The 12953-nt window shown below is 41.7% G+C and overlaps 1 protein-coding gene across 1 annotated transcript in view; it reads left to right on the top strand.

Moving 5' to 3' along the window:
- Window positions 1-6547, top strand: part of LOC134578472 (5-hydroxytryptamine receptor 3C-like) — a 72352-nt gene extending 65805 nt beyond the window's left edge. The window contains exons 7-10 of the mRNA XM_063437471.1: window positions 66-270; window positions 4395-4601; window positions 5158-5332; window positions 6535-6547. Of these exons, the coding sequence (XP_063293541.1) occupies window positions 66-270; window positions 4395-4601; window positions 5158-5332; window positions 6535-6547 (600 nt within the window). The remainder of the gene's footprint in view (window positions 1-65; window positions 271-4394; window positions 4602-5157; window positions 5333-6534) is intronic.
- Window positions 6548-12953: the final 6406 nt, after the last annotated feature.

Raw genomic sequence — 12953 nt, 5'->3', positions numbered from 1 at the left:
AATAAACAACATTATCTTGCAGTCTCCATGCCCTACTTCATTTTCTATTACATTTTTCTCCCTAGATTTTAATAGAGAGATTCCCTCTAATTTTTATCATGAACCTCATCATCCCAGCCTGCTTCATGATTGCTGTCGATGTATTCAGTATGTTCATGAGTTCGTATAGTGAGAGGCTAAAATTCAAAATCACTGGGCTCTTAGGATTCTCGGTGCTTTTGACGATTCTGAATGACATGCTCCCTAATTCTGACAGTCCACCAATTTTGGGTATGTATCCGTTTATGCTGTAAATGTTTTGCAGTTTAGTATTACTTTTTTTAACTGAAATAATTGTGATGTTCGGATGGTTAATATCTTTCCTTTTCTCTCATCTTTCTTCATAAGAAAAATTCAACAAGAAAAAAAATTGGATGAATACCCCCTTGCCCTCCCTCTCCGCCATAGACACACATACCCTGACTGTGCCTTCAGCCTCCATGTACATTTTCTCTGAAAAGGCAGTGTTTACATTAAAATACATGTAGCATCTGACTATTGACACCAGACAATGACAATAAGCTGTACAGAACAGAACAGTAGATAACTTATAAAGTAAACGCACAGTGCTGTAATAATTAAACCTTTTTTTGTGGAGGCTATGTGAGTCACAGCTAGGGGAGGTGTGGCTATAGTTACATGTATGTATGTAGTGGGCATTGAATGAGATATTCCCCTCAAACCAAACATGAATTCCCCAAATAACGACAGACACTAAAACTTGGATAACAGGCCACAGCATTTATTAAAACATCTAAATACTGTATAACACATCCAAACGTATAAAACTGTACATAATAAAACAATCATAAATTAACATATAAATTACGTAGCATCATGTCATACAGTATGCCCCCTTAATGTAATAAAAAACATATTGCCAATCTAACTCACCCCTTCCAAAAGGGCTCTCACCTCCCCCCTCGGCATAATAATTTCCTCTTCCCTTTTGGGCTCCCCACAAGCCGGCTTTTAGCTTGGTGGGGACCCAACCATAATGCTCCCCACCAGCCAGCTTTTAGCTCGGTGGGGACACGTCCAACCTGGTACCCCTTAGGTTTCACCATAAGAGACAGTGGAGGATGAGACCCGGCCATTATCCCCTTACTCATCTACCAGCAAACTATCTCCCACCCTATTTGGCAAGGACATGTCCCCCGCCACAAACCCCTTTGTTTGATGCCTAAAATCAGTGGGGGGCCCCACCCACACAACCCAAGGCCTGTTCCACCGCCTCCTGGATCACCAAATTAATGAGGTTGAGACAGACCTCAGTCAAATGTACCCCATCCGGTCGAAATAAATTTGCCGCCTCCTTCTCAAAGACCTGATGATGAATAGGGATACCCTTAACCCCCACGACAAACGTTAAAACCCGCCTATTGAACTTCTTGCGGCAACACTCCAGCACATGCCAGGGAATTCGACATGCCGGGGAATTCGTAGGGCCCACAAACAGAAAGTTGTTGAGATAGTGCAGCAGCGAGTCGATCCCCGACTTCAGCCCCACCACCCACTCCTCACCCCTGAAGGCAGATAGTGAGATTGGCTCTGCATAGACTGGCGTGGGAGATTAAAGGATCTCCCCTGTTGTCCTTGCATCCTGGTGGGGTCCCTATGCTTGTGGGGCCCCCAGGCAACTGCCCGGAGAGCCTATGTAGAACAACTCTCCAAAACGCAGCAAAATGAAATGGTAAGTAGTTTTGTTTTTGTTTTTTGTTGTTGTGTTTTTTTTTATGATGAGTGATTTATGGAATTTTCCTCTTACAAATGTATTTCCTCTTATGTCCCCCCATGTAATGTTGCGTCTTGTGATGTTATGTACTGTGATGTCACACAAATAATTAATAATTCAAATTAGTATTGCCGGTATTTTTTTCAAGATATGCATGTACTAGGCTGTGTCTATAAGAGGAACTTGTGGGGTTATTTGTGTATATGTAATATGTATCTCTAACAGGATTAAACACTAAACTGAGTGAATTTCTAATTTAGGGCCAAACTTACATTTTTCCTGGATACTACAGGCCAGATGGCAGAACAAATGAGAGGGAGGGGGATCAGATTGTGTATGAGATCCTGCACTACATTTCTACCAGTGTATAGGGCCGGTACTACCATATGGTACACCAGCTCAAGGGCGCAGTATCCGGCTAAACGGCAGGAGGGAAGTGCACTGCACAACACTCCCTTCCTGCCGGTCTCTGTATGTAGCTTGTTACCCTCTCCCCGGTCTGAGAGAAAGCACTCACTGACAGCTCCAAAGTGCTTCCTGTCAGACCGGGGAGAGGGAAACAAGCTCCTCTCTGGCAGTTCATGCTTGGTCACGGTACACAGGAGTAGGAAAGTAAGCAGGTAAGACTTATGGGGAAAGGAGAAGATGAAATGAGACACATGGGGGCTGGTGGAATGAGACACATGGTGGACTGGGGAATGAGACACATGTGGACACTGAGGGATTTAGACACATGGGGACACTGTGGGATTTAGACACATGGCGACAATGGGGGATTAAGACACATGGGGACACTGGATGAATTGAGACACATGGAGACACTGGAGGATTGAGGCCCAAGGGGGCTTGGGGAATGAGACACATGGGGAGGCTGGGGGAATGAGACACATGGGGTGCTGGTGAATTGAGACACATGGGGACATTGAGACACATGGGGACACCACATGAGGGATTGAGACACATGGGGACACTGGGGGGATGAGATGCATGTGGACACTGGAAGAATTGAGACACATGGGGGACGGGGGACTGGGGATTTAGACCCATGGGGGGCTGGGGGAATAAGACACATGAGGGGACTAGGGGAATGACACACATGAGGATCTGAGGGAATGAGACATATGGGTGGCTGGGGAATGAGACACATGGGTACACTGGAAGTATTGAGACACATATGCGGACTGGGGGATTAAGACATATGAGTACTGGGGTATTGAGACACAAGGGAGGACTGGGGGATCGATACACATGAGGGGACTGGGGGCTCGAGACACATGGGGGGACTGAGGGATCGAGACACATGGGGAGCTGTGGGATAGAGACACATGGGGTGACTGTAGGAATGAGACACATGGGGTGACTGTGGAAATGCGACACATGGGGTTAACTGGGGGACTGAGACACTTGGGGAGATGAGATACATGGCAGGGCTGGGGCACACACAAAGTGACAAATAGAGGCTGGTGATGAAAGAGATATGTGCTTTGGGGAAGAGACAGACAAATGGGGCTGTGGAGAGAAAGAGACACACAGAGAGGCTGTGCGGGTTTGGTAACAAGCCACAGAGGGTCTGGGGAAGGGGCAAAAGAATCAGATAAGGGCTGGGGGGAGACACCCAGAGGTTCTGGGGGGACCCAGAGACACACAGAGAGGTTGGGAAAGAGACACACAAAGAGACTGGAGGAAGAATGAGACACACAAAGGACTGGAGGAAGAATGCAACAGACAAAGGGGCTGGGGTAGAAAGAAACTCCCAACAGGGTTGGGGGAGAAAGAGACACACGGAGTGGCTGGAATTAGAAAGAGACACACAACGGAGTTGGTGTAAAAAGAGACGTGCAAGGGGGTTGGACACAAAAGGACTGGAAGGAAGCAAGAAACACAAACGATGAGGTGTAAGAGACACAAAGGAAAATAATGGGGGATAAGATATACTAGAGGAGTGTTAGACAAAAAGGGGAGGATAAAAAACACAAAAGGTGTAAGAAATCCAAGAGGGGTAATTAAGGGACACATAGGTGACAATGCATTTTTTTTTATCATTGCACCGGTCCTGCTACTGTATATAGCTTCATTGAACCATATCACTGTCATCATTTCATACATACAGATTGAGCACTGCTAGTTCAGTCTGAATACTGTCAGATTAGTTATTGAGCTGTATAAATAACGTGATTTAACTTCAAAATGACAATGAGTTGAATGGGGATATTGCAGTTTCGTGATCTATACACCATAACCACTACATTAAGCTAAAGTTACTTTAAGCTGAAAGATGCTCAAGTTATATTGGTGTTTAGAGTGTCCCTTTAATGATCATAAAATGGGGTTTAGCAGTTATGTCAGTGTCTGCAAAAGACATAAAACTAGGTAAGGCAATACAGTCTGAAAATAATATTACTAAATATGTTTTTGATGCTTAGAGTGTCCCTATAAGACCAAAGTAGCAAAAATGAAAGCATAGCTGACTTGATTAATTTGTTCCAGTCTGGCTATTTTGTCCTTATATTGGAAATTCACATTACCAAAAATTCTCACTTTAGTGAATAACTCTGTCTGTAAAGAAATGGTTTTGTGGGTATATTTTTTCAAATATAAATCTGCTCTCTTTTCTACACAGGTATATTCTGCTGTGTATGCATGGCACTGATGATTTTCAGTATAGCTGGCTGTGTGGGTAACGCCTACATGATGGACCTATCTTTAAAAGAGAAACATGTCCCTCAATGGATGAAAACATTAATTCTGCACTGTTTAGCAAGTTTACTGTACATGAAGCCAAATGCTGTAGAGAGCAATCAAGTCACAGTCGTCATAGAGAACACAGGTGAGTTTAGGCAAAGAAAAGGTCTTAGTATTAGAACTCTTGAGGTTCAATGTTACCAGAGTACCAGAGTTTAGGACATAAAAGTGGACTCGCACATGCCTGTTAACCTCCTAGGTTCTTACAAACAAAGCTTCTTCAGGCTGGAAGGAGTGGTCCAGGCCAAAATCAAAACTGTCAGGAAATCAAAGCCAAGTGTGAGGGAAATGAATATTAAGTAGCACAAATGTAGACTAGCATAAGCCAAGACCTCATACACCATGGCTTGACAAATTCTGTAGTCAGGCGGTGAGGAACCTGTGATCTTCCTACTCTGCTTCTTCACGTGCCACTTAGTGAGGGTCGAGTGACATCATATTCCGGCTCCAGCCTCACTAAGTGGCATGCGAGGGAGCAGAGCATGAAGATCACAACTCCTTCGCAGCCTGCCTACAGAACTAGCAGCCGGTCAACAGCTCGTCCCAGAGGGAAAGAGCTCACAAATCCCAGGATTTGGTCTTTGTCGAGCCCTGTCATACACAATATTTTTATTCCATTTATTAATTCTTTTTGATTGCAGATTCCCATGAGACAAATAAAGAAGGGTTTAAGATGAAAAATAGATGGAAGAAGGATTCACAAAAAGTAAAAATCAGTCTGGAGGCACAGATACTAACGAAGATATTGACAGAGATTGATAACATTCGAGAAAACTCCAGGAAGCCTAGCAGCACATTCAATATGGAGTCTGAGTGGTACTTTGCAGCATTGGTAGTGGATCGCATTATATTTATTGTTTATTTTATCTTAATAATTACTATATTTCTCGTTATGATTATTTTATGGGCACAGTGAATTAAAAGGAAGACAGAATTTACGCAAGGCATCCAATTACAAACCAGACATTTTAATTTAAATAAACAATATAGTGTTAGGAATACAAACATGTATTCCTGACACTATAGTTCTGGAGAGGCTGTTTAGTTCCTCAGCCCGCCTCTAATTGCAGTGAGAAGATTTTTAACTGCGGCGCCAGTATCGCCACAATTGGCCCCGCCTCCATGGCTGAGATCAGCAATCTTGATCATCAATCACACTGAGCATCTCTGAACTGCAAAATTTTAGTTTTTAAACCCTTTTTCATTTTTTGCAATTAAAATCTTAGACATATATATACAATCAAGACTAATAAGTGAATATATATTGTTAATTTCCTTTAGCTGAACTTGTTGTACACATTATTAAATGCAAAACTGAGAAAAATGTGTTTATTTTTTTCCTTTTTTTTAATATTGTATTCATATTTAATGCTGTGTTATGTATACAAATAAGGTATCAAAAGAAAGCCCTTTTTCTCCTTTAACCATTTAGGGGCCACATCTATGGTCTATCCCGTTGCGCAGTGCAAAGCTTTAGTTCCCAGTGATGCAGTAAAAATACCAGCACAAATGAAATCCCTGCTGGTACCAAGGAACCCCAGAAATCTTTTGATACCTCTAGGAATAATATATAGGAAGGGCATACACGATATCACCGTCACAATTGGAGTGCGGGGAGGTCGGTGGGGCACAAATAACTTACATATCATCACAAATCATACAACTAATAAAATGCAATAAATTATTTAATACATTTTTGTTTTCACTTCAAACTCTGTAGTGTGATACACAAAGTGTCTACTTTAAAAGTTTATTTAAGACATTCAGTAGAAAACAAAGTAATTAAGTGGGTGACTAATTTAATTAACGTTGTGCGTTGTACATTTTTAATTTCTACTGTTTTCTTACTGGCAGTTAAACACATATTTATTGCACAACTAAACAGGTCTCTTTATATCATTCTTAATTAAAAAATAGAATTATTCCTCGTTCAGTTCCCCAACCATGAATACAGTGAAGGCAGTAATCAAGTGTATTGTAAAACTGTCCATTTAACTTTAATCTCTTTGTTGCTGTAGGAGATTAATTTAATATAGTGTAATACAAAATAACAGAAATTTATGCAAGAACTGCTTGAAGGAGCACTATAGTGTCAGGAATACAAATATGTATTCCTGACACTATAGTTCTAATAGCAATGTTTTGTTGTCCTGCCCCGCTCTCCCTACAGTTTAAATGTGTTAAAGGACCACTATAGTGCCAGGAAAACAAACTTGTTTTCCTGTCAGTATAGTATAAATAGGTCCCCCCCCACCTTCATGGTCCCCCTCCCGCTGGGCTCTAGAATGAGGAAGGGGTTAAACACTTACCTTTCTCCAGCGCCGGGCACCCTCGGCGCTGGGGACTCTCCTCCCTCTTCCTCCGAATGCGCATGGGCATTCAGTCAGTCCATAGGAAAGCATTCTCAATGCTTTCCTATGGACGCTGGCATCTTCTCACTGTGAAAATCACAGTGAGAAGCGCGGAAGCGCCTCTAGCGGCTGTTAATGAGACAGCCACTAGAGGCTGGATTAACCCATATGTAAGCATAGCAGTTTCTCTGAAACTGCTATGTTTACAGCAGGCAGGGTTAACCCTAGATGGACCTGGCACCCAGACCACTTCATTAAGCTGAAGTGGTCTGGGTGCCTATAGTGGTCCTTTAATTTCACCTTTTTTTCCAGAGCCGTGAGGGTCCGTCGCAATTGGCTCCACCCCGCTCTGACTTTTTGGCTTAGATCATCAAACTTGGAAAGAATTGGGAGGGTATTGCACATGTGTAGCAAAACGCCACGCTGCAATTGCGGCTTGGCCACAAGCTCTACCTCGACCCAGTCAATTTACCCCACTGTTCTGACCCCCTTAGCAGAAGGCTAGGAGGGAAGGCACAGGCCATTCCTGAGAGCCAGGGGATGCCCCTTTCTTCAGTTCACAGGAACCAATCTTGATCACTTTTTGGCCAGGACATTCCTAGCAGACAGTCCAAACTTTGACTTCCTGGCATTTCCACAATTCTCATGTATCATGTAGTAGTATTATCCACAATATCCCTGCTGGTAGTCAGGTACAGCATACAGATATCCAGGTAGCGTAATAATAATCCCTTCCTCCCAAGAACTAGACGACACATAGTCTGGGAGTCAACTGAGCCTTTATTGCCTTGTCACCGTATTTATACAAGTCCCCATGCAAGGGGTTTCTAAACTGGTATTTCAGGGGTTTTAATCAGGTGGACTGTGTAGGAAACTGACCATGCAAGGCTGTTTCCCATAATTCCCTGCTGTACTGGAGAGATAATCACCCAAGAATGTACTGTTAATTAGATTATCTCCCAGTACAGCAAATTACACCATTTCACACAAAAATGCATAACTTGTACAATATTAATTGGCTTTACCCTTCATTAGATAGCTGGGATCTGAGCGCACCATCTGATGAAATACCGCTCAGATCCCTGCACTAGAAAACGAAAGCCATTCGAATGACAATTTTATACGAACAGGCACTGCAATAAGAGAATAGACTGAGCGCATTCATCTACCAAAAGAATATTTAATCCGAACGGTCTGGAAGTCCAGCGGTGTTCGTGAAGTCAAGTAGCCGATTTTAGTTCCAGGCACTCGACGACCAAACACCGCTGGGCTTTCGTGACCAAAGATGGCCGCCACCACGTGTTCGGCATACGAACGGCGGCCATCCACAAAACACATTAATGAGCTGTGGATACATAGTTGCAATCCTTAATGGGAGACACAAAACCCCCTTGTGTGGTCTCCCAATTTGGTAGTTTGCTTGTTTCACGAACACTGTTGAAATTCACTGTTCATGAAACTACCATATGACTGCTCACGGCTTTCGTGCCACTAGCATACGAATGCTCTCTAGCGCATGTAAAGCAGAACATAGAATAAAGACATATTCCTGCAGTCTTTAGGGCAACCATTACACAGAAATACAGTCTTAAGTGGCTAGGTTTGCCACAATGATGGATGTCGCAATCCCAGACACACAGATTACAGGATTTGCTATCCTAAATCCTGCTGGAGACCCCATGCTGGGGTCTGTGTATATAAACCTGCATGGTTCTCAATAAAACCAGTTGTTCTCCCCAGCATTATATGTCGACGGATGTCTGGGGAAAAGGGACTATAAACACTAAAAGACTCTTCTTCCAGCTATGAGGAAATTCCAGCAGAAATATCCAGTAGAGATACAGGAGCTCTGCTACAGAGGCAAACACAGCAAGTTCCTTCAATACATCTGCCTCTAATTCTTGGATATGCAGGGATAAGATGATATCACATCTGTCATATCTTCTCCGATTCATCACATATTCCAGTCTACATCTTCATAACATATGTCAGGGGGACATTACCAAATTTACACTCTATGGTCTCATATCTCGCAATAGACCCAGATTAGGCAATTTATGGTTTAATGGCTTTATTATTTATTTATTTTTTTAAATTTCGTTTTGCAAAAAAGTGCATATTTCAATAGAAACTGCCACTTTTTATAAGTGTACGTTGTTACACCCCACTGGGTGTGGGGTTTGCAAAGGCTACAGAGAACTGAAGCATTTGCAAGCTATTTTAGATATAAAACCAATGACAAAAAATCATAAATAAATGCATGCATTTTTTTCTTGTAGCTATAACTACTAAATAGTGATTTATTTATTTTTATTGGACAGTGGCGTATCCTCTTAATGGTGTCATGAAACTAGCATCAGGCTGTTAGGTCCCTTTCTGAGTGGACCACCCACTTTGTGGAAAAAAACACTACGTTCTCAGACAGACCTGAATTGAGAGGTATGTGGTCTAGCAAGGTGAATAGGTAATGGACCCACACGGAACCATGCTCGTGTACACAACTCTGAGAGTGAATGCTCATCTTAAATAAAAGTTACATTTCATTATTAAGTCTTTTTGTAGAATAGTTGTATTTATGTTTTTGTAACAGTTTTTTTTAATTGAAAACTGTAGACTACATTCCTGTATGCCTCAATTTCAGGCTCTACAGTCCACCTGTGACAGGGAGGGGCACAAAACTTTGCTTTTCTCTCACCCCACCACTTTTTTTTATTAATATCATGATGTTATTATTACTTGCTGTAAAGGTAAATAAAGAGTAACTGAATATATATTTGCACCAGTTTCACGCAAAAGTCCGTCCAATCTTCAGTTATAGCTTTACTTATATCCCTGTTAGACTCTATTGTGTTGTAGTGTTTTTTTGTGGATAATAAATATACAGATTGTTAAAACATAAATATATAAGACCATCTCTGCAGCAGGAGTGTATCATTCTTGCTTTTAACCTCTTTAAATACCTAATATATGACAGACAAGTATTAGGGATAAGGACCTGTTTTGGATTTATGAAACCAAGAGACTGGTCATGGGACAAAATTTTCCTTCAATCATAGTGAGGGGCTTGATTTTCACTTAGCTCCTTCACGCTAGGTTACAATTTGATAGGACCCACCAATCAGGGAAAAATTAATCTTATTCTCACACGAACTTCTACTGTACCTTAGTGGAACATTGAATGCCTATGATTGCTGCTACGTGCAAAGTTAATTTAGGGACAAGTATCAACGTTCAGCATTTATTTTTCTGGCTCTTCCTCTCCTCCACAATCCCTCTCTGTCGGTGTTCCCCAAGTTTTTGTCCTTGGTCCCTTACTGTTCTCAATACATGCCACCTCCCTTGGTAAACTCATCAGCTCTTCCGGCTCCCAATTTTATTTATTTGTGGATGACACGCAAATCTTTCTGTCCTTTTCTGATCTCTCACAGTTCCTCTTGACATGTGTCTCTGACCGTCTCTCTGCTATTTCCAACTGGATCGCTGCTCATTTCCTTAAACTGTACCTGTCCAAAACAGAGCTTGTTGTCTTTCCTCCCCCAAGTCAATGTAACTACCATTGTTTTTACCTCATAGGCTTGAGCCTTGGTGTTCTCTTCAACTCCTTCTTCTCCTTCACCCGTCAAGTCTATTCACTTTCGAAGTCCTGCCACTTCTATCTCAAAAACATAGCTTGCATCTGCCCCATCTAATGCCAGATGTGGCCATGGTGCTGGTCCATGCCTTTATCATCACTCGGTTTGACTACTGCAATCCGCTTCAGTGGACTAAAGCATTTCCAGCTGGCCCCGTTACACTCTCTAATGAATGCAGTGGCAAGGCTAATCTTCCTGTCTGCCCACACCTTCCATACCTACCCTTCTGTCAGTCCTTACACTGGCTTCCCGTAAGTTATAGGGCTCAATTTAAAATTCTGGTTCTTGCTTACAAATCTCTGTACTACACTGCTTCTACCTACCTATCCTTATTAATTCACAAGTATATTTTGTCCAGGCCACTCCGCGAGGGCTCTGCCATCCCTGTGGAGCTCCCTTCCCCGCTCCGTTAGACTCTCACCCAGTCTCAGTTGCTTCAAGAGATCATTAAAAACTCACTACTTTAGGAAAGCATATCAATTAAATTGTTAATAGATTTCCTTCCCCACACCTTGGTAACCCACCTTGCTTCCTCTCTTGTAACAGTGTCATCCAATAAACTAACACTTCACTGAGTTTGCCAACCTTGGCCCTGATAAGCACCTGGATTCCTAGGTGTAAGTGCGGTAAACTCCGTTTGTGAATTACTTTAGTACTAATAATAGCTTGGGCAGTTGTTGTGAAAGGCACCTTCCAAGTAACAGATATCAATTTAACTGAGCAGACTTTGCTCTAGAACACCTTTCAGATTCTTAATCGTGTTAGTTGCAGGATCTTGAGCTCATTGAAATCTTTTATTTGAGCAGATCACGACTTATACTGCTGCAAAAGTGCAAACTATTAATTTGGCTCTACAACACACTAAAAGTGCTTACTTAAACAAAAAGTGATATCTGGGGCACATTGCAAGCTCACGAGTGAACCATGAGATATAGTAAAGACTGCAAGCTTTTAAGTGAACAAATTGTGATATCAAGAGAATAATACCAATTCTTAATAGGGTGGATATTGCGATTTGGAACATAATACAAGCTCTTAGTGGAGCACTCCACACACATAAAGCATTTCAGGTTGAACAAGCATTTTAATTGAACATTGCAAAAGTATCTATTCCCATGAGAAATATATGCTTTTATAACTCATTTAAGAAACACTTCCCTGGCTGCCAATCAAATAGCCATGGAGGTTTTCTTGATCCTTTCGATTGGCTCCATTGACTGAGTTGCCAGTGCCCTCCTCTCCAAGTCTGGTAGTGCGCTCCCATGCAGACACATCCACATAACTCATTGTACCTCTGAATCCCCAGTACCTTCTTTCTCCTCTGCTCCTAGTCCTATCCAGCTTCTGCGTCGTCCACTGTTCCCCTCCTGCACATGGAAAGTGCATGTGCGGCTGAGAATCAGAGGCTCCTCGATGAGGAGGAGGGCTTGCACAGGCTTCAAGCATCTGATCTGCACTTTTGCAAGTCCTTTCCTTTTATTTTCTTTATATATTCCCTGATGAAAACATGCAGCAAAAATGCATGCATACTTTATTTGGGGATATATCAACTAAACCGCGAATTGTTAAAACAAAACAAACAAAAAAATCTTGTGAAGTGTTCCTTTAACTGAATAACCTCCTAGATCCAGAACAGATTGATCAGACTAAAGAATCTAGAACTTAAAAAAAAATCTCTTAACTGAAACATCTAAAAACATAAATGTCTCCATTTGGCAGACTCTGAAATCTGAGCTATACTGTAAGCATGCTGCAAGGACAAATACATATTGCAAGCTAAAAATGTAATACATTTCTGTTACAGAAACTGCTTACATGAGAAATCAAGTAAGCAATGATATAAGGAGGGTATTGCTTAGATTTAAAACTAACCCCATAGTTATGAGGTAACTGAAACAGAGCAAAGGGCTCCTTCCAAAGCACTTCCTATTTTAACTCTAGATTTTGTGCGCATGATCTCAGCCTCTTAGTGGCTGTCCTACTCATCATGATAACCTTCTATTGAAGTCTTCTGTCAGTCATTCCTAAAGATTCTGCTGATCGGTGATTGGATGACGTTCGATATAAAACTGCGAGACAGCAAAGAAAAAAAAACTGAGCAAATTCTGGTTAATAGTCTACAAGAAATATTTCCAACTTGAGGCAGAAAGGTTAAGTTTAATACCAGATCCTCACATATGTCTTATTATTACCATTAAAGTTAAGATGTAAAATCAAATTTAGAGAGAGAGAGAGAGTGTGTGTGTGTGTGCGTGCGTGCGTGCATGTTTTTTTTTTTTTTGTTTACACATATCTCCTACCCCATTGTGCTTCATACCCAACCTCCTCTAGACTGTAAGCTCATTTGAGCAGGGTCCTCTTCAATCTATTGTTCCTGTAAGATTTTGTAATTGTCTCATTTATTGTTAAATCTCCCCCTCTCATAATAATGTAAAGCGCTACAGAATATGCAGA

This window comes from Pelobates fuscus, chromosome 12 (genome assembly GCF_036172605.1).
Source record: "Pelobates fuscus isolate aPelFus1 chromosome 12, aPelFus1.pri, whole genome shotgun sequence".
NCBI lineage: Eukaryota > Metazoa > Chordata > Amphibia > Anura > Pelobatidae > Pelobates > Pelobates fuscus.
Note: the sequence above shows the minus strand (reverse complement) of the source record. Positions and strands in the feature narration are given on the sequence as shown.